Raw genomic sequence first — 24,820 nt, 5'->3', positions numbered from 1 at the left:
ACATATAGCGTCATGATACCCCCGCGTCAAAAAAATATTGGACTGTTCCTTGCTTGCTTATGCACGGACAGTCATTCCTAATTTATTATGTTTTGATTAGCTTCCCCCCTTCTTCTTTTTGTCCTCGATAAGCTCAATATTCGCTTCTGGAATTTCTTTCCCGTACACCTCCAACAACCAGTCTTTGACGTCGTCGCTCACATCACCCTGCACCGTGATCTCCTCGGTTCCGGCGGCGGATTTTGTCACTGAAGAGCCAGTCGCAAACTTCTTGCCGAGTTCCTTGGCGATCTTCTTGTTTTCTAGACCGTATACCTCTAGCCCGGTGATCACACTGACATGCTTGCGTTTGTTGCGCTCAACTCGTTTGATAAGAACTTTAGAAGCCGCCTTTCGCTCGGCGTCCCGGGCTTCTGCTAAAGCAGCCTTTGCCTCCTTCTTGGCAGCATCTTTGGCTGCACGCTCACGGACAGATACCGAAAGGTTGGACAGATTCGAACTAAGGGCTTCTGCACAATTTGTTAGTTCCCTTTGTCTGCTCTTCACTCACCCCCGCCTCGGCCCTCAACATACCCTCGGAATATAGTTGCTGGTACATATCCGGGTGGTTATCTTTCAGCCATTCCTCGCATTTCTTTGCGGTGCCACCAAATTCACAATACTATGATTTGCCAGTCAGCCGAACATGCTCCCCCGCCAGCCTCCGCTTGTGGGATTCGTTATGCGTCGAAGAAGGTCGAATGAGACGATGGCCTCTGAATGTAGGACTCATACCTCTGCAGGCAATGTGCAAACTGTTCTCGAAAGATTTAGTAAGGCTTCGAGGTTCCAGACGAGGGGTATCGTTCGCCGTGTTACGTAGGCTAACGAGACTCACCACCGCAGTAAACAACATGCTTTGCCTGGGATTCGGCAGGGGTTGGCTGTAGTACCTCAGCCATTGTGAGCTCCTCTTTTCGGCTTGCAAGCTCTTCTAGGGGATGCGCAAATGACGGACGAAAAAGCTCTGGTGGGCGCAACAGAGGCAGGTTGGGTCACCCGATAACGATACGCTGCGGGGCCGGAAGTGCAGTATTGCCGAGTCGCGATAACGGATGCCCATCACGTGACGCAGCACCTGGCCGTCTGGTCTAGGTAGAAGAGGTGAGAGCGGGCTGGATTTTGTAGCAATTCCTCCCACGGATCCAGCCCGTACCCCTACGTTGACCACCGTGTAAGTTTTACACTTGACACGCATTCTCTAGGCCGATCGTACCTACTCACCATGCGGTGATTGATAGCCAATGGTATCGGGAACTTATCTCGAGGGCATGAATCAGAGGGGCAAGTGAGCGGATTGGTAGGACTCTATTATTGGGATACCTGGGAGATGCCGACGCGCCGGCCAAGCCCCTACTGATTGAATACGATCAGGTAACAACCTCGACGCCAACCTGTTCTAGACCCTCGCCATTGGCCTTGTGTCAAAGGAATGGGTGAACGTTTCTTTGCATTAGATTATCTGCCAGGCATTTCACGATTGCTTGCTAGGCAAGGATACAAGCCGGGATTCGACGAGGCGAGCTTCCGAGTTGCGTTCTTTGAGTCCATTCGCTCCATTCAAACTACTAATCACATCATCATCATCGTGGTGTAGTACCACTGACAGTTGATGGTAGCCAATGAAGGAGCCCACGCCGGTATCAGTGGCTGCGGGTCGGTGCAGGAGCACGGGCATCGGTAACAAACAATTCCGCCGTTGTCGTGCGCTTGGGATTTTCCAATCCTTGAGGCGACAGTCGCCCCGAGCACGGGCTCTGCATATGCCATGCCCTTTGACATACGCATGCTGTGCGCGTACTGTACCCATCGAGCGGCCCTGCGGAGCCCTGGACGTTGCCGCACCACTCTCGCGGCTCAGACGGATCGGACAAGGTGAGATGAGACAAATGGGCATATCTATGGGGGCGAAGTCAAAAGGACCTTTGCGCCTCCGGAACATTCCGGGAGAGCTGAACAGGGGTTGCGATCGCATTACGAAATAATCCCTTTCTAATTTAACAGTTTGATGCTAGGTAAGTGGCAGCAACAAAGCCCCTCCCCCACCTCAAGAATATATCGTAATGCAGAACGTTGACGGGATCTGCAAGCCATCCTGGAAGAGAGTGACCGGACCTCTCTAACCCAACAGCAAAGAATGAAGGGGATCCGTTCCGCTCCTGCATCTCCTTGCTGAGCTGTCAACGAACCCCCCTTTCTCCCCCATGGGCAAGGACATACAAACAGCATGATTATTGAGTTGTTTACAAGCAGTGAACGTAACTATTGCATGGATGTTACTACCGCCGGCGTCTTGATTGTGACTTCTAGCAGCATGCTCTTTCAACCTGAATTGCCACTTGCCACGTCTTTTTGCTATCTTGTCCGAGGCCCCGTCGAGGCCCCGTCGAGGCCCCGTCGAGGCCCCGGCGTCTTTGCAGTAGGCCGACAAGATAAATGCCTTGGATGCGAAGATTGAGTCGCTGCAGGCCTGAAACAGGAAGCCACCTCCCCTCGATTGTAATTACTGATATCGAAATGCCAGTGATTTATTGGATTATACCAAGACTTCCCCGTAGGCCTTCTAGCCGCTTGGAAGTCTGATCATCGAACTTCTAGACGCTCAGGCCCTTGGTGGGTGCTGCGTAGTACGTACCTCTTTGTTGATTTTATGTTTATTTCTATATGCATACCTTTCTGGCAGATGAGGAGATTCCAGGTAAGTGAGTGAGTGAGCGAGGAGGGAGGAAGGTCCAAGTCGGGTCTGGCCAATCCAACGGCACTAAAAACCTGTTGTGCAGCGCAACGTCCGTGCATATGCAGTAGTAAGTGTAGTGTACGGTGTACTCCCTCGAGATAAGAGGCCGGGGCATTATTCGTTCCCAACTGTTACCGCATCCGACCAGGGCTTAAGGTTTGGATCCCCGAGAATCTAGACTTTCCGAGTGGGGAATTCCCCTACAAAGAAATGTCGGTCGCGGAGAGGGGAAATCGAGGGAATAATCATCATAATAAGAGAATCTAGAGCGGGGCGAGTGTAAGTGTCCACGGACGAGGCAGCCACCACGGTCGCCGTTCCGGGAAGGAGTCGAGGAAGTATGATTTTATCAACGAGGAAAATAATGAAACGGTAGAGTTCCACCATCTGCACCCCCCACGGATCCCTCCTGGTGGCGACCGCCTTTAAGGGCCCGAACTAATTCATTCCATCTGCCCTCACTCCTACACTTACTACTAGTTGCACCATCAGTTCATATCGTCTCTTTATCTCCTACCTCCAGATGTCCATCCTCTTCCCCGGCTTCCTGCCTTCCTATCACAACTCGCCAACGCCGTGACGGGGAATGCCACCAAGGTGACCCGCCTTACCGGCTAGAGGCATATCTTTATCGTGACATCCATTGGCCTCATCCCTGCTTTTACGCCGCTTGCCTTCCCCCGATTCATCATCGCGTCGCATCCGCGACTTGCACGGTGGATCCCTCTATCTTACGCCTGCGTCGGCCTGAGAAAGCCAAAGCAAAAAGAGAAACTAGAAAAAGAAATATTCCCTTAGTCTCACGCTCGGACTACGGAGAGGATTTCCCTACTACCGAGAGAGGAGCCTTCCGGAGAACTCTATCTCGATTATTTCCCGTTAGTCTCTTCGCATCTTATCTGCTATATACCTAGCCCCTTCTTCCCCGCCTACTTCTCTGGTCTCTACCCACGGGGAACATCGTCATGTTCAGCCTTTGTCTCCATCTTCTACCCTCCCTTTCGGCCTGATATTGCCCTTTTCTTCTAACCCGACCCAGTCTGAGGCCGCTGAACCCCTTTTGGACCAAGGCCTTCTCCCTCCGATGATATTGCAGCCCTCGTTATCATGGCTGCCGTGCTTTCCACCTCGCCAGAGGAGCATGCGCGCTTTTCGCCCGATCCTCTGCGTTGCCCCGTCGCCCAACGATACTTCCTAGATGGTCCTAATGTTCCTTCCGTCAAATCTCCCATGCAAGCATTTCCCCCCAGGGACTGTCCAAGTCCCATCCTCTCGTCAGCCCCGTCGTCCATTTTATCCTCGCCTGATTTCACCCAATCAACCGCTCGTCCCTTCGCTTCCTCGCCTACAACGCTCAGTAGTCTATCACTCAACGTCAACGATGAACAAGATGACGATGTCGTGCTTCCTTCGTACAACGCAATTGATTGTGCTTCCAAAGACGAATGCTCCTCGGTGAGCTCGACACGCTCCTTGGTGGATATACACCGTTGGAGGCTACAGACCCCGGCGGCAGACGACCATTCGATCGAGGAAGAGCCTTCGAGGCACGTGGATTACCTGTCCCACGAATGGAAGGAGGAGGACATCTGGGCCTCCTGGCGTTATGTGACCGGCCGCAGAAGCGTATATGAGAACGGCGTGAGGTTGGAGAATGCTTCTTGGAGGACTTGGGCGAAGATGAGACTGGAGCTGGGGACTGTGTCCCCTGAAACCCTCAATTGGTTAGTCCCCTTACCTTGATCACCCCGGATGAGTTTCTGCGCCCTATACTCGACCAGCTGTCGTCCTAACCCGTCGTTGCAGGCTGAAGGACTGCGATGTGACCTGGCTCTATGGTCCGTTGAAGACATTCTCGGGCGGTAAGAAGCCAACCACTTCGCCACCGCCAAGCTGCTTTGAGACGCCCACGTTCTATGTAGACAAGAAGCCCATTTTGAAAAAGAGGACAGCCTCTGAGACCATCTTACAACGCTCTTTGTCACAGCACACGCTTTTACAGCATGCCGGTGCGATCCTGAAGGCACAGGAGGCGGCCCTAAGCCGCAACCGCCCTCCTGTCTACCATTACGCCACCGATGACTTGTCCGTGGACTCACCTGCGGACACCCTGACGAACGCGTCGTCTGGCATCGGGTCACCCAGCGAGAGGCGCCATATTCACTTCAACGACGAAGTCGTGCAGTGCATCGCCGTCGAGGCTAAAGGCGACGAAGATGACGGTGAATGGCCGACTCCCGGTGGAGATGACTCGGTTGCGGACGAAGGGGTGGTTATGATGAAGCAAATATTTCCGCAAGCCTCGGACGTCGAGAAGACCTCCGCGCGGACTAGCTCAACTGGAGACAACAAAACCATTGCCCCTCTTCCTTCTACTACGCTCAAATACCGTGGCGATACTCCCGAGCCCCCGGCGGGCTCCCTAATCGATCGGTGGACTGATTACCTCTCGACGTCGTCATCGCAGTCCAGCTCCACCAGAGCCCTTCAATACTCGGATCCGTCGGCAGACTTCTTCCTCGACGACGATGACTGTGGTGACAACGGCACTGACTTGTATCCTACCTGGGAGTCGAGCCAGTATCCGCTCGACCCGGAAAAACAAAGTCGTCCTTGGTTTGTGAACGTTGAAGACGAAGAAGAGCTGGGCAGGCATGGTCGGCCACCCTTGTCAGCCGACGACAGCGAGCAGACCAATACGGGCCTCATCTACAGGATTGTAGATACTGTCAACACGGCCCGTGATATTGCTCATGTCATATGGAATGTCGGATGGCGCCGATGATTCTGACTCGACCGGATTCCTCAATCAACACTTTCCCTCTTTTCCTTCTTCTCTTTTTCAACCCCTCCCTCCCTTCCTCCTCCCTCTTCTTCCTTCCTCTTCTTTACTTTGAAAAGGGGCTAATGCATACACATGGATCTTGAATGAGTAAATCTATACACGTTTTTTGGCGGCGGGCTTTTTTCTTGCTATACAGCGCTTATGACATTTTTGTGTTCTTCTCGCAGCATATACGAGTCCATGACTTTTATCTGGTTCTAAAAGGGTCGGAGTTACACGTTCTATGGGAGTTGGGTCTGTTTTCTTTGGCGTGTTTGTTCCTCGTATCATAATTCTAGTAACCATAACGGACTCTACTAGGTACTGACTATATTAATGCCGATGATAGTATTGTTTAATACCTCTAGTCGCTGTTTGAGTAGAACCTGCACAGAAACCCTTTTCCATGCGAAGTGTGTCCAAACGGCAGGAAGAAGATGGGGACCCGTCTTATGGTCGGGTGCTACCCTGCGTATGAAGCGGACAGCGGCCTTCTGATCCGGAACCTCGACACGGGGAAATTTGTTCCCAGAGCCCGAATTGTACATCATCTGGCAAAGTCTGAACGTCCCATTCATCGCAGCCGCGAAGTCGACCATCTTATCGAAAGATGTGGCCGAAAGCCCTAATGTCATCACATGTCCTAGGAGGGTTTCCAGGCCATGTGGCCTTTGAGCAAGCCACACCGGTACGCGGCACTTCCAAATGGTATTGCTGTTGTGTTCTGCGAAGGCAGTTTGTTGCCTTGTCCCACTCGCATATAATAACTATCTGTGGCTGAACCTGTCCGACAAGCGTGCAAGAAGGAAAGTAGTACAGTACAACAAGGTATCGAGCCTGCGTACGTGACACAGAGACGGCCTTTTCCCCCCACGAGTCCAATCTACAACCGTGCATGAATCGACTAGGCAGGCGGATTGGGACAGTTTACCGATCGATCAAACGCCGATGACTAGGATGGCGACAACGCGATCACGGCTGATGAAGATTGTGCGCAGCAGTGTGCCCGGAGACGTCACCTGTATCACTCGCCCGCACGGTCATCTGGGGCACGATATGGCCGGACTTACTACATAGGAGGGATGGGCTCGCGCATCTAAGGGTTTCTTGGAACAGTATTCGACCCTGGTTCCTAAGCAAAGTATATTGTTGAGTGAACTTGCCGAGCATGTCTCCATCTCTAAAACTAAAAAGAAAACAGGTTCTTGAGCACGTCAGCTTGATAAGAAACCGGAGTTGCGGATTGGGCTTATATAAAAGTGACAATGCCGTAGAGATGGGCCGTTGGTTTAGCGGGCCATTCTTTCAGGTAGGGGCCTCTTTTGATTTTCCTTTTCTAGTCCAGGGACCCGTGAAACAGCTTGGGAATGATCGAGTCGGATTGAGTATATCTATAATTCAATGAGGCCGAGCGTTTCCATGATCTTTAGAGTACTGATGATTCTGAAAAGTTCTTTGTATATTGCTCAATCAAGCTCAAACTGCCTAGAAATGAGCTTCAAAATGGAAAGAAAAAGCATGTCAATCAACTGAGAAGTGTACATGACTTAAATCAACGTTGTGTGAGGTTAGGAAGCAAGATGGGGCATGCTTCCTAGTAACCCCGGGTATCATAAATATGAGTGGGAGGTTCCCATGTGAGCAATCCTCACTATGCTATAGCATATTGAGACATGCTGGGAGAACGGGATATATACTAGTAGAAGTCTAGGATGACGCGTTTTTAGCCAATGATTTCGAGACATCACCCCTCCATCGTATCTTCCGAGGAATCTTGGAACGTTTCCGGAAAGAACCCCGGAGGCGGCCAGATGTCTGCGATCGACGGGGGGTGGACTAAGGGCTGGGACCCGGCGAGTCGGTCTGGGTCATGGCAGAATGCGTGGAAAGTACTGTCATCTATAAATCCAAAGTCCTTCAAGCCTGCCTCGCGACTGGTGGCCCACTCAGTGGTGTCAAGATACGCCAGATCTTTGAAAATGGAATCAATGTCTCTACTAGAAACGGAGGGTTCCGACATGTCGGAATTGTCGTGGCCAAGACTGAGATTGTTCCCGGAGGATCGAGGCGGGTCGTTGCTCATGGGTTTCGCAGGCAGCATGGGATTCGAAACGGATGAGTCGGGAGTGGGCGGATGGGGTGGGACGGGCGGTAATAGTGCGTCCAGATCGGCCGCTGTGTCGGGCTTGTCTATGAGCGTCGGTGTGGTATTCGCCGGACGAGGTGGTTGGGTCTGAGGTTGATCTCGGAAAGTCGCATCTAGCATGGATAGATCGGCATTTTCCATGACCGTGTCTTTTGGCGTTAGATATTGTGCATCCACGGGGATGGTGATCCCCAATATGGATGACGTGTAATTGGGCTCCGCTGTTGCCAAAAGGGTCCCTGGAGTCACAGACGCCTCCCCGTTCGGGTTTTGTTGGTGCGTGGCAGTCACGGTCATGGGGTCGTCGAAGGTATTGTGGCCAGAAAGACTGCCACCCCTGAAAGGCGTGCTTTCCAAATCTGGGACGTGAAAGGAAGGTGACGCGGATTCTGGTAGACTTTTGGAGCGATACCAACGCTCGATGGTCGAAGCCAATGTGCCGTAAACGGGCCAGGATGGCCTGAGTTCCTTTGTTCGTTGGAAGAGAGCTTCGGCCCACCGTCCGAAGGGGAACATGTCGGACTCGATCCTGTTGCGCAGGGTAAATGCCTGTTCTGCCATCGTCCTTATGGTAAACTCGAACACTGGCGGAAGACCACACGCCTGAAAGTTTTCCATATGTTGAGACAACATTGGCAGAGCTCTATAGAGGATTTTCTTTGCGCCCTCGACGGCGGGACGTTGGGAACGGGGCAGCCCGAGTTCCTGGGGTGCGATCCGTAGGTATAGCCAGAGTAGAGTAGCCACATAAGTTAGCCCTAAGTAGGTTTGGTGTGGAAGTAATGCAGAGTGCCGCTCAGGATAGATACTCTCGGGACCGATCAGTCGACACCCCAACGGTAAGCGATCATCCCATTGCTTAAGCTCCATAACCAGCTGCTGTGCAAACATGTGTGCGTTGGCTCCGGTCGCAGCATCACGGGCAATCTTATTCAACACGCTAGCCAATTCCACTAGCCGATTGAAGCAGCTCAGGGCGAGTAGGGGGCCTCGTCGGGGAGAATTGGATCCATGTTTCCCGCCGGCAGCGGGTAAGACGTCTGCCCAGGAATTCCACTCTTCTAAGCCATCCTCTTCTAAGAGCCCCACCGAGGATATGTCGCGGGGATGCATACAGGGCCTTCGAGATAGACGGAAAGAAAGCAGCGAATCAAGGACAAAGCATCCAAGAAATACCGCTTTTCCTTGCCTCAGATCGTCAGATCGTCGAACATCGGCGAAAGCGCCCAAGCCCATTGAAATAGCCATCCGCACTGCCTGGCCGCTTAGCAACCAGGCCGCAGTCCACTCTTCGAGACCGATGTTGACCATAGTTAGTAGCAGTAGCGCTTGCACGTGGCCTATTTCATATTGGTCTGTCTCGGATGGAATCAAGGCGCGAGAGACGGCATAATATTCCTTCGTCCGATTCAATCTCTCCAGCGACCCATCCTGCAAGTTCGTTTGAGACTGAGAGAGGGTGTAGCTAAGTACAGCCCAGAGTGCAGCATGATTACCGGATCCGGGAGTAGTGTTGGTAAGCGATAGAGGGCCGTTAACGTAAAGATATGACGCTCGGAGAATGTTATGTTTAGCGACGATAGGAAACCATGAATGTGTGACGGCAAAGTAAACGTCTAAAAGCTGCGAGGTCTGAGTCGGTAACTCGAGCGAATTTTTAGCGCCCGGAGCCAGCGAGGTAGACTGACTACTCGACGGGTAAGAGAGGCGAGCTTTCTTAGCAGGAGAGAATGAGGCGGAGGGTTCTACTACGCGCGGAGCGCCCGTTGATAAAGAGGACGAGCTGCGCTCTATGCGAAACCCCCATGCGGTCTCCCTACTGGTCGAGGCGTCGTCAATTTCCTCACGAGAGCGCTTTTCAGAACCACGCGACGGCGAAGCATCAGGGTTTGACAGCATTTTTTCTAGGGCGCCATAGAGCCGGCTGGTTTTCCAGGATTCATGCATCGTTTCAGATGCTCCATCATTGGCCCATAGACTCCTGATTTTATCTCGGCGACCAGCCGACTCGGCCGTGGTGCCCAAAAGAGCCAGCATGGTGTCTTCAAACCCATCGATATTGCAGATCGACAACGCCCAGAGCTTCTCTAGCCCTCGCACGTATCCTTCCGGTAATCCACGTTTCTTCGCATGCGGGTCGTACGAACAAGTCTGGCCTGAGGCCTGGCAGGCGGAGCAAGAGGGGCGTATGCCATCACATTTGTCCTGAAAACCATTGTGAGCGTTGGGTTCCGATAATCGGTGGATTGCTAGGCAGATTAGGAGCTGGAGCCGACATACCTTTTTGCTTCGGCACCTGTCACAAGCTCTGGAGACCCTCTTGCGTCGAGGGGCCTTCGGATCAGAACCCTCGTCCATTGAGGGTCAATTACAACGGAACTGGCATGTCATGTATGGGGTAAGGAAAGAGCCTGAGGGCGAAGCGCAAGGCCGTTAACGATTCGTTAGGGAGAGTGTGTGGGAAGAAGAAAAGAAAGCATGCAACCGAGCAGGCGAGAGAGACAGAAGTTCAAACACTCGAGGACGGCGCGACCGACGATAGCTGCCGTCACAGAATCATCCAGGGATCAAGAACATTTCTTTTCATGGGGGAGGGAGCCAGATCAAGAACCAAACTGGCTAGACCCATTCCGAGGCAATGACGGACGGCTTCGAGGGAGGCCGTCGGGGCGAAAGTCGGGAAGTGGATGACGGGCGTGTCCCGTAGTCGTCGGAGGTGAGTGGCATTAGTCACCCACGGAGTGCTCCGAACTTCCCGTTCCCCACACAACACCCCACGATTTCCTTTCCGTGCGGGATTCATCATTCTATCTTTTGTAGTCCGCGTTGACACGATATTTCCACCACAGCCGATAATCGGGGAACTGGTCTGGGAGTGCCCGAGTCCAGGACTGAAGCGAGGTGATCTTTCCGATGGTCTATTCTTAGTTAATATTCCGATGGAATGAAATTAAGAGTGAATCATCGGGACCAGCCAGCCGGCTAAGGTCTTTACCGCGCGTCCACGGGCAGCAGGCGGTGGAGCGGGGCAGAAGCTGCAAGCGGACCAGCGCATCGACGCGGCAAAGCAGCAGACCCGTTGCGACAAGCCGATGGAAGTTGGTCATGGTCTCGCCGGCCATGGATCTGCGGAACCTCTTGGGACTCTCCCTTCCTGTTAGTCGCCTGCCATTGCAGTACGGTGTATACTCGCTGCGGAGTGTCTCGTCTCCATGCACTGTGAGCGACGCGCGCTACCCGACTACCTCTAGAGCGGCTTCACGGCACTAGAAGACCTCAACTTAACCCCCCTTTTTCAAATCGAGCTATGGGTCTCGCTATTATGGTCTTGTTGCCCGTAACTTGACTCTGATCAGTCCATTCGATCCCGTCGCGACCTTCTCCGGATCACGGGTTGTATACCTTCGGAAACTGCTTCGTCTGCACCATGCAACAACCCGGGCCCCGCCGAAAAATCGACCCGGATGCATCTCTGGTACTTGTTGGCATTCGGGGCTGTGGCAAGCGCTCAATGGGGTTTGTCGCTGCCACGGCCTTGAAACGACGCTTCATCACCGAAGACCATTATTTTAAGCAGGTTACCGGGCTCACGCGACATGAGTACCTCAAGCGGTATGGAAGCCAGGAGTTCCAACATCGGGATATCGAAGTCCTGAAGATGATGCTGGATAATCACCGCTCGCATTGTGTTATTGAGTGTGGGTTGGCAAGCCTCACACGCCCCGTTCAGGAGTACCTCCGTCAATTCTCCGCCACCAACCCGGTAGTTTACCTTGTCCGCGACATGGACCGCATACAACGCCTGCTCGGTCTGGAGGACCAGTCTGCGAAGTTGCTGTGCGAGTCAGACCCTCTACATCGAACCTGCTCCAATTTCGAGTTCTACAACATTGAAGATCGGTCCAGCGTATCTTCCCAGGCCGAAGAAGAAACTCCGGACCGGCGATCCGTCGATTACTCGTTCAAACTCAAGGAGGCCAAGGAAGATTTCACCCGGTTTGTTCGATTTATCACGGGGACAGATTTGGGCCACTCTGGATATGATTCGCCTTTTGTGCTTCTGGAAACACCCCCGGAACGTCGGTCTTTCACACACGCCATCTTCGTCCGATCCTCCGAGCTCATAGATGGTGCTGTTGATTTGTGTGGGCTCGAGTCAGGAGGAGATGCAATTGAACTCTGCGTTGATCGATGGAATTCGGGGATGGCGAGCACCGTCAGCAAACAAGTCTCGTTGCTTCGGAGAAGTGCTCGAGTTCCCATCGTTCTTTCCATCGACATTGCGTCATCTGGGGTCGGTGCAAGTGATCCGTCAGTGGCGCAGCAGCGTAACACGTATTTTGAGGTTGTGGAACACGGGTTACGACTCGGCGTGGAATACTTGGTCGTGGATCTAGGATCTGACCGTGCCTTACTCGCAGATGCAATCAGCAGTCGAGGAACGACCAAAATAATAGGACAAACCATCTTCAAGCCTTCAGCTCATGTGACGTGGGAACATGAGTACAACCTTTCTCATTACCTCGAGGCCGAAAAACTAGGCTGTCAACTTGTGCGATTTTTGCGTGTGGCTACAGAGCGCGAAGACAACGCAGCCGTTGCGAAGTTCACAACTAAGGTTCAGTCCTTGACTGGTGACCATCCTCCTATCATTGCATATAATATCGGCAGTCTAGGACGAACTTCCCAGGTGTTCAATTCAATCCTCACCTCGGTTACCCATCCAGCAATCAAGCGGTCTGTAGACTACGGGACAGACCCGTTGATCACGTCAAGAGATGCGGTTCAGGCCTTGTTCCAAAGCTATGTGCTGGATCCTCTCCAGTTCTATATTCTTGGGGCCAGCGTATCCTACAGTCTTTCCCCTGTCATGTACAACGCGGCTTTCCGTCATTGTGGGATGAATCATATGTACAGTATCCCCGAGTCGGCCACTCTTGCCGCATTGGACCGTCTGGGTCGAGATCCCCATTTTGGAGGAGCTAGTGTCGTCCAGCCGTGGAGGGTGCAGGTTTCCCAAAAGCTGGCCGCGAAAAGTCGACATGCCGAGGCAATCGGAGCGATCAATACGATCATGCCTTTGCGGGCGCGGGCCGATGGAACGATGTTTCCACTTCAGGAGCAAGCGAGTCGTCGCAACCAGGCTGGACCCGTCTTGGGTTGGTACGGAGAGAATACGGATTGGGTCGGCATTATGACATGCATCAATCGGAATCTGTCCCCACGCAATGCTATCAGTCCGCTTAAGACGACGGGCCTGGTGATAGGGGCGGGCGGTATGGGTCGCGCCGCCATCTACGCCATGCTCCGGCTCGGATGCCGTAAAATCTTCATCTACAATCGAACTTTGTCGCGCGCAGAAAGCGTGGCCCGTCACTTCAATTCGTGGGCTGCATCACAAGTAGGCTCGACGGAGGTGGTCCATGTGTTGAAGTCAGTTCAGGATGACTGGCCTCCAGGTGAATGTCCTCCGTGTTTGATTGCCTCCTGCGTGCCTGCGGACCCGGATACGGATGAGCCTCCGGCCGACTTTGAAATGCCGATGCAGTGGTTGGGAAGCCCGACCGGAGGTGTTGTGTTGGAGGTGAGTGATCCCCGACGAGGATGGCAATGTACGATAGCTAACCTTGGATTATAGTTTGCATACAAACCGCTCGACACACCATTGCTGCGGCAGATGCGTCGCATTCGGAGCGAGACCGGTCGCCCGTGGGTTCTAGTTGATGGACTTGACAATGTCTCGGAGCAAGCAATCGCGCAATTTGAACTGTTAACCGGACGGAAAGCACCACGCCGTCTTATGACGTCCGAGGCTCTTCGCAATTACGTTGGTGAAAATGGGCGCTTTGATGAGAAGACGATACAAGCACGTCTCGATGGCGTTCGTTAATGAGTGAGGGCAGTGTGGTATAATGAATAGATACAGATATGGATCTAGTAGTATCTAGTACACACATGTATATACCAATCGAAATGAATCAGCGGGTCAAACACCGCCCCATTGCAATAGGGTGCAGATACTCTTGGAGCGAAGTAGTTGAAGTGTTCACAGCCCCCGATCACGTGGCGGGATCTCACCTCGCAGGAGATCCGCAGGGTTGTCGACGCATCCCCCCTCCGAACGCGTGTTCGCATGTGGCTCCTACATATCTCCCATCCAGAAATGGATGCCGCTTCAGCATGAACCGACAATTCATGATGGGAACCAAGAACCCTCCCCCTTTCCCTCGCCGCCGAGGCTCCAACCAATCCGAAGATGATTTCTTCGACATCCCCGACGAACCATGCTTCGCCATCGTCAAGCGGCAATTGAGACACTTTCGCACCTGGGTCTTTTTTGCGCTGCTCTTGCTTTTCATCCTGTACCTTCGACGTGAAAGACCGCCGCCGCCGCCGCTGCCGCATGTCGATTTCGACCGGGTTGACTGGACCCGCTACGCCTACAGCCAGTATGCGACTTCCAGCGCCTATCTCTGCAACGCCCTGATGGTCTTCGAGGCCTTGCACCGATATGGCAGCCGGGCCCAAAGGGTCTTATTCTACCCCGAAGACTGGGACGTGCTTGTCGAAAGCGATCGCGATCGGGACAGCCAACTGCTGAACTTGGCTCGGGACACCTACAATGTACAATTGGTACCGATCGATGTGCAAATGATCAAGGCCGGGGCAGGTATGTGCATCGGACGACCCGCTGAACAAGAGTTCCCTGTTCTAGCGCAGATTTAGAGGGAATATGTGGCGGTTTGCTGACTTTCCATCTTGTATTTGACAATAGGACCCGACGAGCCATGGGATAAAAGCATCTCCAAACTGCTCGCCTTTGGCGAGACGGAATTCGACCGCGTGATCCACCTCGACTCCGACGTGAACCTTCTCCAGTCCATGGACGAGTTGTTTTTCCTCCCTCCGACCAAGGTGGCGATGCCGCGCGCGTATTGGACACTCCCGGGCACAAAGCAGCTATCATCCCTGCTGATCGTGATCGAGCCCTCCTACCGGGAATTCTCAGCGCTGATGGACGCGGCCCAGCCCGCCATTCACGGACAGGTATTGACGAACTTCTCCGGGCCGGACCGATATGATATGGAACTCCTGAATGAGCGATACGGCGATTCGGCCTTGGTACTCCCGCACCGGCAGTACGGCTTGATCACCGGCGAGTTCCGCGCGGAGGACCACAAGAACTTCTTGGGGAATGACTACGAGACCTGGGATCCGGACAAGGTGCTCGCCGAAGCCAAGCTGGTGCACTTTTCCGACTGGCCATTGCCGAAACCCTGGGTGATGTGGCCGCAGAAAGTGCTCGCGGAAACGCTGCCCAAGTGCCTGCACAACCCCGGCACGCCTAAGGAAAGTGGATGTCGCAATCGAGAAGTGTGGAGGAAGTTCTACGACGACTTCCGTCGGAGGAGAAGGGTATGTAACTGGATGACCTTATGTCCGCGTAATCTTCACTAACAGTCTATCAGGATATCTGCAGGCTTCTCAGCTACCCGGCTCCTGATGTAGAAGAAACTACTTCCGATTCGGATTCCCAGCCCGATCAGGAGGATCCTGTCCCGCAATGATCCAGACTTCGTTTGCTTTATGGCGTTTAAGGTGGTGTTTGGGGGGATCGTTTCATAGTGACTGCATTCATACTGTATCATAAGGCATTGTGGGTCAATACACGCCCATATATATTAAATTGTATCTAGATCACTTTCGGGTTCGTTTTAGACATTTGGAAACGATTAAATGGATTTATAAATATGATGACTGCGAAGTTGAACTTCAAAGACAGACGAACGATAGCCTCAATTCGGTATAGCCGGGACGTGCCTTACCATAACCATGATGCGAACGAGCACAATAGGGTTGATGAAGACTATACATGCTAAGCACTTAGCAGGGTGACACATGAGCAAGAAGGCTCCGATCAAATTCTACCAGGCCGAGGAATGTATGGCGTTAAGATCATCAGGCCACCCGAGAAGAAAGGCAATGGGAATGTAGGAAAAGACGCCGGAGATGAGCATCGGCTCCCACTGGGCGGCGAATTCCTTATGTCTAGAGGATGCTTAGCCAATGGAGGCCTTGTCGACGGTCCGCAAAATGAGGAGATTCCAATGCGTCGAAGATCGTCCTTTTTGTGTGGTTAAAGGGAGATAGAGTTCGACTTTGCCACCGGGGTCTATAGCTGAAGTAAACAAAAAATGTTGCAATGTCCACGGGAGGGCAATGCATACTTGGGACTTGGGCATGCAGGTCAACTAGGTAAACATACAATCGAGGGGCACATATAAGAAGTTACTACGCTCATGAAATGAGCTAGCCGGAAGTAATTTCCTTCGTCTTGTTTATCATCATTGACAGCCTGTTCTCCGACCTTTTTGTCCCAGCAGGCATCATGAGGCCGGACCGAGGATATGGTCTCATCACAGCAGCGCTGCTCTCAATCTACGCCTCGGCAATGGGTGCTAACTCAGTGACGGACGAATTCACGTTCAGCTGTGTTCCTTTAACGATGCAGTTATCGGATCCCATAGTTTCGCCCGGGGTGCCGTCGGCTCATACACACGTCGTCGCGGGGGGGACCGCATTCCAGAGAAACATGACGATCGATACCGCAAAGAATGCCAACGAAACCACTTGCGGAGTGGAGATTGACAAAAGCAATTACTGGATCCCACAACTTTACCATCGCATGAGGAACGGATCGTTTGAGTTGATTGAATTCGAGGGAAACGTATGTTTGTTGGATCGGTTTTGTCTGGCGGCAGACGTTCATATCCCTTCGAGAGGGCTAACAACGCCTCAGACCATCTATTACTTCAACCGAGTATGCAATTATTCTGCGAATGCAACGTCGTGCGACAGCCAGCAATCCTCATTGGCTCCGCCTGCAGGACTCCGTATGACGGCCGGTAACCCAATGCTCCGGTTAGTCGAAGCAGGTTGGGCGTATGCGAAGTCTAGGACGCTAACAAGCACTGCAGAACCTACAACGATTCTGACTTTGCGCAGCGCGCAGTTTCCCACATGTGTATGACTGATGAGGGAGGTTCAAATGAGACCAAACATCTCCCGCGTCAACCATGCGCCACGTTAAGATCTCAGGTGTTCCTGCCATCGTGTTGGGACGGTAAGAACCTGGACAGCCACGACCACAAGAGCCATGTAAGTTAAGCATGACCCCATGAAGCAAATGATTGGAACTGACATGAATGCGTCAAGATGGCTTATCCCGCGATTGGAGAATATAACAAGGGTATCTGTCCAAGATCTCACCCAGTGGCGATATATTCCATCTTCCTGGAATTCTTCTTCAACACAGAGCCGTTCCCCGATTTCGAAAACTGGGTATACGCGATGGGTGACCTGACGGGGTACGGGCTTCACGGAGACTTCGTCAACGGCTGGACCGACCAAGACGCCCTACAGAAAGCCGTATCAACATGTACGAGCGCGCGGGGCCTCAGTGATCCGGGTTGTTCGATCACCAAGGCACAGAAACGAGCTTTAACGCCGCTGGAGCAAGTTCTGGAAGTGCCAGAACCCAAGGACGAGCTGGGACAACATGGTCCTCTTCCCAAATTGCCTGGCCACAATCCAGTGACTGGCGCTCCTAACAGTACATGGGTTTGATGGAACCGAAAGGGTAGATAGGATATTCTTGTATATAGTTTTTGCGATACCGAATATAATTACCCGGTGCTTTCGGGGTGTTGAATGATAGCTCCAGCCGCGAGATGTGCCGAGTAAGGAGCTATAGATCGACGGCGACGAAAGAATGTGTGGTAGATACCTTGCATGTTGGGTACATGGTGTCTTGGACTGATCGACGGACAAAATCCTCCTTTGCGTCTCGGCGTTTCGAGGAATGACTTGACGATTGTCGAACTGCCAACAAGGCCCTTTCCAACCGAGAGCGTCAGGCTGGCTTATATTTCAACACGGCATGACGAGAGGTAGACCAATCGATCAATAAGACCGGCTCAAGTGTACCCCATACCTTTCCTCCACCAATGCCAAACACCACGCTGCTGCATAGCATTCCCAAATTCCTTGACGCTGTCAACCTCCGACAAGCCTATACCCGACGCTCTCTTTCCCTCATGGGAATCGCCATCCCGACGTCGGTTCTGTTGTCTAGAGCTGTTGTCCTCTTCACTGCGATTCTCATGCTGGATGACATCGGGTCGCACCACCAGCTGAAAGTCTTTATACCGCAGATTCCGCACCGTATTGACCCACGACTCGACGGCATCTTTCTCTCTGGCTTCAACGTACATAATCCCGGGACAGCCGCCCGACCGCAGGAGCACGAAGCAGTTGTAGGTATCCGCGGCTCGTTTCAAGGCAGAGACCTTTTTGCGGGAGGTGATGTGATGGGTGCGTATCAGGGCGTTGTGTAACATTGTTCCTAGTTCCGGTGGGGTCTTAGATACTGTAATGCCAGGGGATAATAGTGATGCATGATGCTCCGCCTGGGGCCGAGATGCAGCGAGCCCGGGACAATTGCTCTGCTTGAGGATGCGTTGACTGACTGTTGTTGGTTTTGGCGGTGGACTTGCGGTCGGCGTTGGAGCTTGGGCTGTTTGCTTGGTTTGCATTTGACGTCATTGTAGGCATGTAAACAGTACATACGGAGTGGGCTTCGCAATTCGTTGTCATGGGAAAGAGACCTCCTCCAAGCTAAACCTTTTAAAGTATGTAGAAATGTTATTGTCAGAACTAATGATCTTTTTTTCTATGGTCGAGATTAAGTAATGTGTCATCTAACCTTGCTACATCCATGGATGCAACATACATGTCATAAACAGAGCCAGAAAGAAAAAGGACTGGATCGATAAAAATAGAAACCCGAATTCAAACCAAGTGTCCGAGACAGCATTTCAACGTAAGGGAATATTATTGTAGAGTGGATCGGCCAGTAATGCCGATTAGGGTTGAAGATTCAAAGGTGCCCGCATTCGCTGTAAATCACGCTTTTGGCTCTATCTCCGCGTTCTCGCTGCCGGCATGAGTTTTTACCTCTTGTTGCGCAGGGGGGCCCTTTCTTCTCCCTTGAAAACCCATCACCAGGTGTGCCGAAATGTATGCCAATCCCATCACGCCTGCGATGACAGAATAGGCGATCATGGCGCTGCGCGGAGTGCTTGGGCTACCGATGCCGGCCAAGCGAAAGCCCAGACCGCCATTGATGATCCCTAGAATGATCAATATGCGACCTAGCCATCGGTGTGCGTACGCAAAGCTACTTTTCCCGCCCGTTTTGCGGAAGTGCATATGCTGAAGCCAGCCCATGGCGGGCTGAAAGAGGACAAGAAAGGCCATGACGATGATGCCGAGAATATGATGCACGTCCACATGAGAGACACCCCCGCGCACCCAGAGACGAAGTCCAAGTCCCATACCGGCGATGGCCACGGCCAGCGTGAATGCCTGGATAGGTGCATGGACTTTCGCAACGGAGATAGGGATGGGGAGGGGGACGAGGATGGCGAAGGCCGGAAAGAGAAGAACGAAGGCAAAGGCCATGAGGAATCCATGGGCGATCACCATGGCGCTTCCACCACCCGACCCTCCCAAGCCCTTGGCGTTACTAGACGGATCATATCCCATGAACGGATTGTCGGATTTGGACACAGCATGAGCCAGGTCAATCTCGGTTCCGCCGAAGTTGTCATGGATCCGTATTCTTTCGGACGCATTGGGCGAGTTTAGGGGCTCTCCCGCTTTGTAGGCCCAGATCCAGCGGCTCGCGCTCAGGTCATCTTCAAACTTCATGCAGCTGTCGCAACGCACGCGGGCCGTCATGGTGCCGTTTTCGATCCCAGTGCCTTCAAGCAGCGTGATTTGAGCCTCCGGGTTGGATTCTGGCATTGAATGGCCTTTTCCCGACCGAGGCGAGATAGTGACATTTCTCTCCGATGATGAATAGAGAACAAACATATTCGCGCCAGCCATCCTAGTGCCCTGACCGAGGCCAACCCATTGAAGGGAGTCGGGCGCTTGTATCTGGAAGGAAATAGGGCCCGTGGGAGAGGACGCAGTGATACTGAAGTACGTTTCATTTTGGCCGTCGGGAGAAAATGTGACAATCTCGGCCAAGGCCAGCGGAACTGTACATTCAGGTCAACGGATGAATTTTTGGCCTTCCGTAGGAGGAGAGAGAAGGTTGGCACTCTTCGAGTAAGTAGAACGAGGTCCGGAGAATGGGGACGGAACGAGGAGCAATAGACTACATACCTAGCCCTAGTGTCACGGCTCTCGCGACGATGCTTCGGAACCTCATGTTGATAGAACGTGAAAGCTGGACTGCCGTGTCACTTGTGCGTGGAGACGGAATCAATCAGTTGTCAAAGCCAGTAAGCACCAAAGGCGAGGGGCGCCCTTTGTCCTTATAGCCATTCTTGCCAAGGGAGGATTGGCAGCCACTTTATCATATTGATACATGGCACATACAGTACCTGAAGTCAGTCGACTTGGCTGACCGACAGGCTTACGTATATATTGAATACTTGTCAACGCACGGTATCTTGACAGCCAAGCCAGCAATACACTTTCGGGCTTTTCAGCCAGCCCAAGGAAAGCGATCGATCTTACGAGGCGCCGTCCAGTAAAGGCTCACCGGGAGAACTGAATCCACGGATCCCCTACTCACCCAACACCGTCAAGGAACAATAGTTATCGGCGGTGTAACAACTAGTTTGGATGTGGTCGCTCATCCGGCGTTCGCATGCCAATAAATGCACCCCTTGCGGGACACATCCCTTGCGTCGGCCGCCCTCGCCGTCCAGGAATGTTCATTTCAGCGAGACACATAACAGTCATTTATAATCTCTCGAACGCATCATATTATCCTGACCCAATGCGGTCGAATTGGTACCTTTCTGTGAAATAGAGAGCACCGTGGAAAGATGTCCAAATCTCTCGTACTTAGACCGTATGAATGTTATTTCTCCCCTTCGCCTTGCGTGAACACGAGACAATGATGAGCGTCTAGTTATAGATGCACATATTCCATGCTTCGCTGCAACCTACCACAGGCCTCGATGAAAAGCGCACGATATGGCGAGTCGATAAAGGGGTCATCTGTCTCGGATGATCCCAAGAGTCCTCGCACCTCGGCAATGTTTGCGGTTGATGTCTGAAAGGTGATCGTGCGCACCGATCGCAGATGTCGTTGGCTTTCGGCCACCAGCTCGACAAGCACCTCGAGTACCGGGGACTCGGGGGTGAAAATTGAAGCTCTTGGTTGAACTGGGAAGCTCTCTAAGACCCGAATAGAGATTTCACTCGACACCCAAGTGCCTGAGCTCGGTAATTTTCTGCAAGCAAGCCAACTTTGAGCTAGTCCTCAGGCACCAAGACGTCTGGATCTCTTTTGAGGACATGAAATTCATTTTTTTGGTATTGCCCCCATTTTTCGGTAGTAACCTCATGAAAGATGGAGAGAGAGAGCATAATGAATATTGTCCGAGTAGGATTCACTGATTTTGCGGAGAAGCGCCGGTAAGTAAGTGATGACGCGGAATAACCGGTGCAATTGTCCGATGAATAGAAGAATTGTTCCTATAGTGCTTGCGTCCCGAATACTCATCACCACGCAGCATAGCTTCCGATGCAGGGCCGTTGAGCCGGATTATGTATGCCGGTTCCTTATTCGCCAGATACCTTAGCCTGGGACAACGAGGCTGTGGAGTAGGTATGAAAGGGGGGAATGATTCATTTCCTTTCCTTGGAATTCACCGAGTCGTGCGGCAAGGAACGATCGAGATGGGAAGGAAAGAAAGTGCAGGTGTGACCGATCTGACTGTCTGACATCACCTGAAAGCGTGCATGGAGAGAGGGGTTGAAGGTGGATTAGATGCAGTGCACTTTGATGACAACAAAGACCGCATCGGAGGGAGGTGTCACGAGCACATAAAAAAGAAGCTGCACCCCGAGATGAGCAGAAGCAGTTGACCTGCTTGTACTGTGCAAGTGAGAAATAAAACGGGGTCCGCGGAAACCGCGTTGGCCTCAGGCCTCGTGGGTCCCCGGCGATACCTTTTCCGCATCGGGCTTAGCCCTCCGTGGCGCCTGCGGCGTTAACCCGGGTAATTCTACCCCGTAGTCAGCACTTACGTCTTACCTACATCTACGGAGTACGTTCATCATTTTACCGTTGGTTATTGGAGATGGTCTTCCCTCCTCCTGAGGATGGACGTGACCGAGTTTGCAATAGCCCAGCCGTCGGATATGAAGAGCAAGTTTCATGCCTTCGTGCGTCATAGACCCCAATTCGAGACTGATCTTCCAACTTCTTTTCATGTAGGTACGGAGTACACGGAAGGAAAATTCAGCATGCACAGCGCCCACCGGAAATCATCAGCTGACGGCCTGCTGTCGTGCTTATGAGATGATAGATTCCATCTCTCTTCTACATCCGAGATACTCGTGCAGGGCAAAGACAGGCCAAAGAGAACGTGCCGGAGGAAAAGTGGAGTCGATCCGCCTTGGCTGCCGAGTGCGGATTAGTTCTCTGAGTAATTCGGTCGTCGAGGATTTCCGATTTCTGATTGATTCTGGCTGGATGATTCATTCTCTAGCGAGCTGCCAGACACGGAAGTTATATCGCCCGCCCATTGGGTTTTTTTTTGGCTCGTCCCGTTTTTTTCTGTTAGAGTGGCGGATCACCTCCACCAGCACGATCACTAGTCCCGTTTCCATGTCGTTCTTTCGCTGGTCCATTGTTGCCTTTGGCTCACCACATGAAGCTTGGCTTCCTTTTTGGATCTATGGCTGTTAGATCTGTAGTTCCGCCACGGCACGCATCCATGTATAAAGGTGCTGGGATTGCCCCTCCCTCCCCGGGCTATCGTAGAATGGATTCCTACCAGCTTCAGCAGTCGAATTTTGATTCCCTTGTCTTGCCCACCGGGTGAAGGGACGTTTGGAAAGGTCGTGTGAAATGCCGGCCCATCTTCATGCCCACCTGCACGGTGCTCCCTCCGTGACTTCCAACCCGGAAGTGGAGAGCCAGGCCGATGCTATCTCTTCACCTCGAGTACATCTCTCTCACGAAGACGAAGATGCGATCGCAGACATCCATCGCACTCTGACGAATATAAGCAATCATACCCCACCCCAAGAGTATCCCGAGCCACATTCCTCGTTCGACAAATTCCTCGAAGCCGAACTCCAAGCGGGTCGCAAGAAATCCAACCTGGGCGTCTGCTTCCAGTCCGTCTCCACCTGGGGAGATGGCGACGACCATGCCAGTGTTAAGACCTTAGGAACGGCCCTCTGGCGCACGTTGACCTTCCAGGACGTGTATGAATGGACCGTCAAGCCCTGGCTGTCCGCCAAAAAGCCCCACGAGGGGCGTGAATTGATTCGCGATTTCTCTGGCGTCGTGAGAAGTGGCGAGATTATGCTGTAAGTTCTTGAAAATTCAAGGAGATGCGCGTGGAGAGTTTGACTGAAATGTTCCGTAGTGTTCTGGGGAGACCGGGAGCTGGTTGCTCAACTTTTCTGCGCACCATCGCCGGTCATCATTCATCTTTCCTCGGCGTGACGGGCTCCATCGACTACTCGGGCCTAAGCCTCGAGGAGGTCAAGACGCATTATCGTGGCCAGGTGGCCTACGTGCCCGAGGATGATGTGCATTTCCCCACCCTCACGGTGCGGCAGACCCTGGAGTTTGCGCTCCAGAGCAAGTCGCCCAAAAGATATCAAGAACGAATCTCGAGATATCTTGAGATCTACGGACGAGTATTTGGCATGTCCCATACCATGAACACGCTCGTTGGGAACGAGTACATTCGAGGCGTGTCCGGTGGCGAGCGTAAACGCATTTCCATTATCGAGTCTCTGGCCACCGACTCATCCGTTATGTGTTGGGATAACTCCACCAGAGGCTTGGATGCCTCGTCAGCTCTGGACTATGCACGTAGCCTGCGAATCATGACTGATACGTGTGGCAAGGCAACGCTGATGACGCTCTACCAGGCATCGGATGCCATCTATGAACTGGTTGACAAGGTACTCTTGCTGGACGAGGGTCGGATGATTTACCAAGGTCCGGCTCGCGATGCGAAGGGTTACTTTGAAGGTTTGGGATATGAATGCGCCGAAATGCAGACGGTCTCGGACTTCTTAACTAGCATCACTGTTCCTGAGAGGCGGCGTTTCAAACCGGGGTGGGAGCAGCGCACCCCGAAAGGACCCGTCGAACTGGAAGAGGCGTTCAGGAAAAGTTCGGCGTACAAGAAGATCGAATACGACGTCGAAAACTACGAGGACCAACGTTTCGGGGCCAAGAGTACCAGAGCATCCCAGTCTGCTTCAGATTGTGGAAGCGTGGAAGAATTCAAAAAGGCTGTGCAGACCGACAAGTCTCGTTTCGTGTCACCCAAGTCCCCGTACACCATTTCGTTGTTTCGGCAAGTCATGTTGTGCGCGAAACGTCAGATCTGGCAGATCAGAGGCCACATGTCGCCTTTGTATATCAAGCTGATTTCGGCGGTCGTTTATGGTCTGCTGGTCGGGTCCATGTTCTATAACCAACCTCAAACCACCGACGGAATGTACTCTCGGGGTGGTGTGATCTTCTACTCCGCCATCCTTCTGGCGTGGCTGCAAATGTCCGAGCTGGAAGACGCTATGCAAGGTCGAGACATTCTCAGTCGCCAGAAGAAATTTGCTTTCGTCCGACCCAGCGCGGTATGCTTGGCCAGAGTCATCGCCGACTTCATGGTCGGGGCTGCTATAACGTTCCTATATCTCATTGTTGTGTATTTTCTGTCGGGTCTCAAGGTGGATGTGAGTTCCAATACCGAGTCATCACGGATTCTAGTCTTTGGCTTAGCTAATAATTTGATCACCAGGCCGGCTCCTTCTGGATCGACTTCCTCTTCATTTATCTTTGCACCATCTGCCTGACTGCCCAGTTCCGACTATTTGCTGCCGCGTCGTCTAACTTCGAGGTTGCGCTGCGCTACTGCGGTGTGTCTGTTCTGTTCTGTATTGTCTTCGGTGGATACGTTCTTTCAGTCGACAAATTGATAGAAGACGTTCCTTGGGTTGGGTGGATAGCTGTGAG

General features: G+C 52.5%; 9 protein-coding genes across 9 annotated transcripts; 5 read left to right on the top strand and 4 right to left on the bottom strand.

Annotated features, from left to right (window-relative positions):
* Positions 1-96: 96 nt before the first annotated feature.
* On the bottom strand, positions 97-941 carry tma22 (putative RNA binding protein Tma22; the record flags this gene model as incomplete). Its single annotated transcript, XM_046091906.1, has 4 exons — positions 97-509; positions 574-661; positions 775-794; positions 878-941. The coding sequence occupies 4 exons, from the start codon at positions 939-941 to the stop codon at positions 97-99; spliced, it is 585 nt and encodes a 194-aa protein (XP_045947883.1).
* Positions 942-3,883: 2,942 nt separating this feature from the next.
* Positions 3,884-5,561, top strand: REG1 (protein phosphatase regulator REG1; the record flags this gene model as incomplete). The annotated part of the gene is made up of 2 exons (XM_046091905.1): positions 3,884-4,500; positions 4,583-5,561. The coding sequence occupies 2 exons, from the start codon at positions 3,884-3,886 to the stop codon at positions 5,559-5,561; spliced, it is 1,596 nt and encodes a 531-aa protein (XP_045947882.1).
* Positions 5,562-7,344: 1,783 nt separating this feature from the next.
* LDX57_010159 (putative C6 transcription factor) lies at positions 7,345-10,104 on the bottom strand (the record flags this gene model as incomplete). Its single annotated transcript, XM_046091904.1, has 2 exons — positions 7,345-9,951; positions 10,027-10,104. The coding sequence occupies 2 exons, from the start codon at positions 10,102-10,104 to the stop codon at positions 7,345-7,347; spliced, it is 2,685 nt and encodes an 894-aa protein (XP_045947881.1).
* A 474-nt stretch (positions 10,105-10,578) lies between these two features.
* LDX57_010158 (repressor protein) lies at positions 10,579-13,733 on the top strand. The gene is made up of 2 exons (XM_046091903.1): positions 10,579-13,330; positions 13,385-13,733. Exons 1-2 carry the CDS (start codon positions 11,174-11,176, stop codon positions 13,634-13,636), a joined length of 2,409 nt encoding a protein of 802 aa, XP_045947880.1. The 5' UTR covers positions 10,579-11,173; the 3' UTR covers positions 13,637-13,733.
* Positions 13,734-13,926: 193 nt separating this feature from the next.
* GNT1_1 (N-acetylglucosaminyltransferase) lies at positions 13,927-15,314 on the top strand (the record flags this gene model as incomplete). Its single annotated transcript, XM_046091902.1, has 3 exons — positions 13,927-14,416; positions 14,522-15,162; positions 15,216-15,314. 3 exons carry the CDS (start codon positions 13,927-13,929, stop codon positions 15,312-15,314), a joined length of 1,230 nt encoding a protein of 409 aa, XP_045947879.1.
* A 1,648-nt stretch (positions 15,315-16,962) lies between these two features.
* LDX57_010156 (uncharacterized protein) lies at positions 16,963-17,373 on the top strand (the record flags this gene model as incomplete). The annotated part of the gene is made up of 1 exon (XM_046091901.1): positions 16,963-17,373. One exon carries the CDS (start codon positions 16,963-16,965, stop codon positions 17,371-17,373), a length of 411 nt encoding a protein of 136 aa, XP_045947878.1.
* Positions 17,374-17,723: 350 nt separating this feature from the next.
* On the bottom strand, positions 17,724-18,146 carry LDX57_010155 (uncharacterized protein; the record flags this gene model as incomplete). The annotated part of the gene is made up of 1 exon (XM_046091900.1): positions 17,724-18,146. The coding sequence occupies one exon, from the start codon at positions 18,144-18,146 to the stop codon at positions 17,724-17,726; it is 423 nt and encodes a 140-aa protein (XP_045947877.1).
* Positions 18,147-18,711: 565 nt separating this feature from the next.
* LDX57_010154 (cytochrome and DOMON domain-containing protein) lies at positions 18,712-20,026 on the bottom strand (the record flags this gene model as incomplete). Its single annotated transcript, XM_046091899.1, has 2 exons — positions 18,712-19,853; positions 19,981-20,026. The coding sequence occupies 2 exons, from the start codon at positions 20,024-20,026 to the stop codon at positions 18,712-18,714; spliced, it is 1,188 nt and encodes a 395-aa protein (XP_045947876.1).
* Positions 20,027-22,687: 2,661 nt separating this feature from the next.
* On the top strand, positions 22,688-24,660 carry LDX57_010153 (uncharacterized protein; the record flags this gene model as incomplete). Its single annotated transcript, XM_046091898.1, has 2 exons — positions 22,688-23,154; positions 23,214-24,660. 2 exons carry the CDS (start codon positions 22,688-22,690, stop codon positions 24,658-24,660), a joined length of 1,914 nt encoding a protein of 637 aa, XP_045947875.1.
* Positions 24,661-24,820: the final 160 nt, after the last annotated feature.

This window comes from Aspergillus melleus (assembly GCF_016097325.1).
Source record: "Aspergillus melleus strain CBS 546.65 chromosome Unknown contig6, whole genome shotgun sequence".
Taxonomy (NCBI): Eukaryota; Fungi; Ascomycota; class Eurotiomycetes; order Eurotiales; family Aspergillaceae; genus Aspergillus; species Aspergillus melleus.
This window is presented reverse-complemented; position numbering and strand designations above follow the sequence as displayed.

Coding starts and splice junctions, on each gene's coding strand:
- LDX57_010158 (XM_046091903.1), top strand. CDS start 11,174: ATGCAACAACCCGGGCCCCGCCGAAAAATCGACCCGGATGCATCTCTG. Junction 13,331..13,384: donor CCGGAGGTGTTGTGTTGGAG/GTGAGTGATCCC, acceptor CTTGGATTATAG/TTTGCATACAAACCGCTCGA.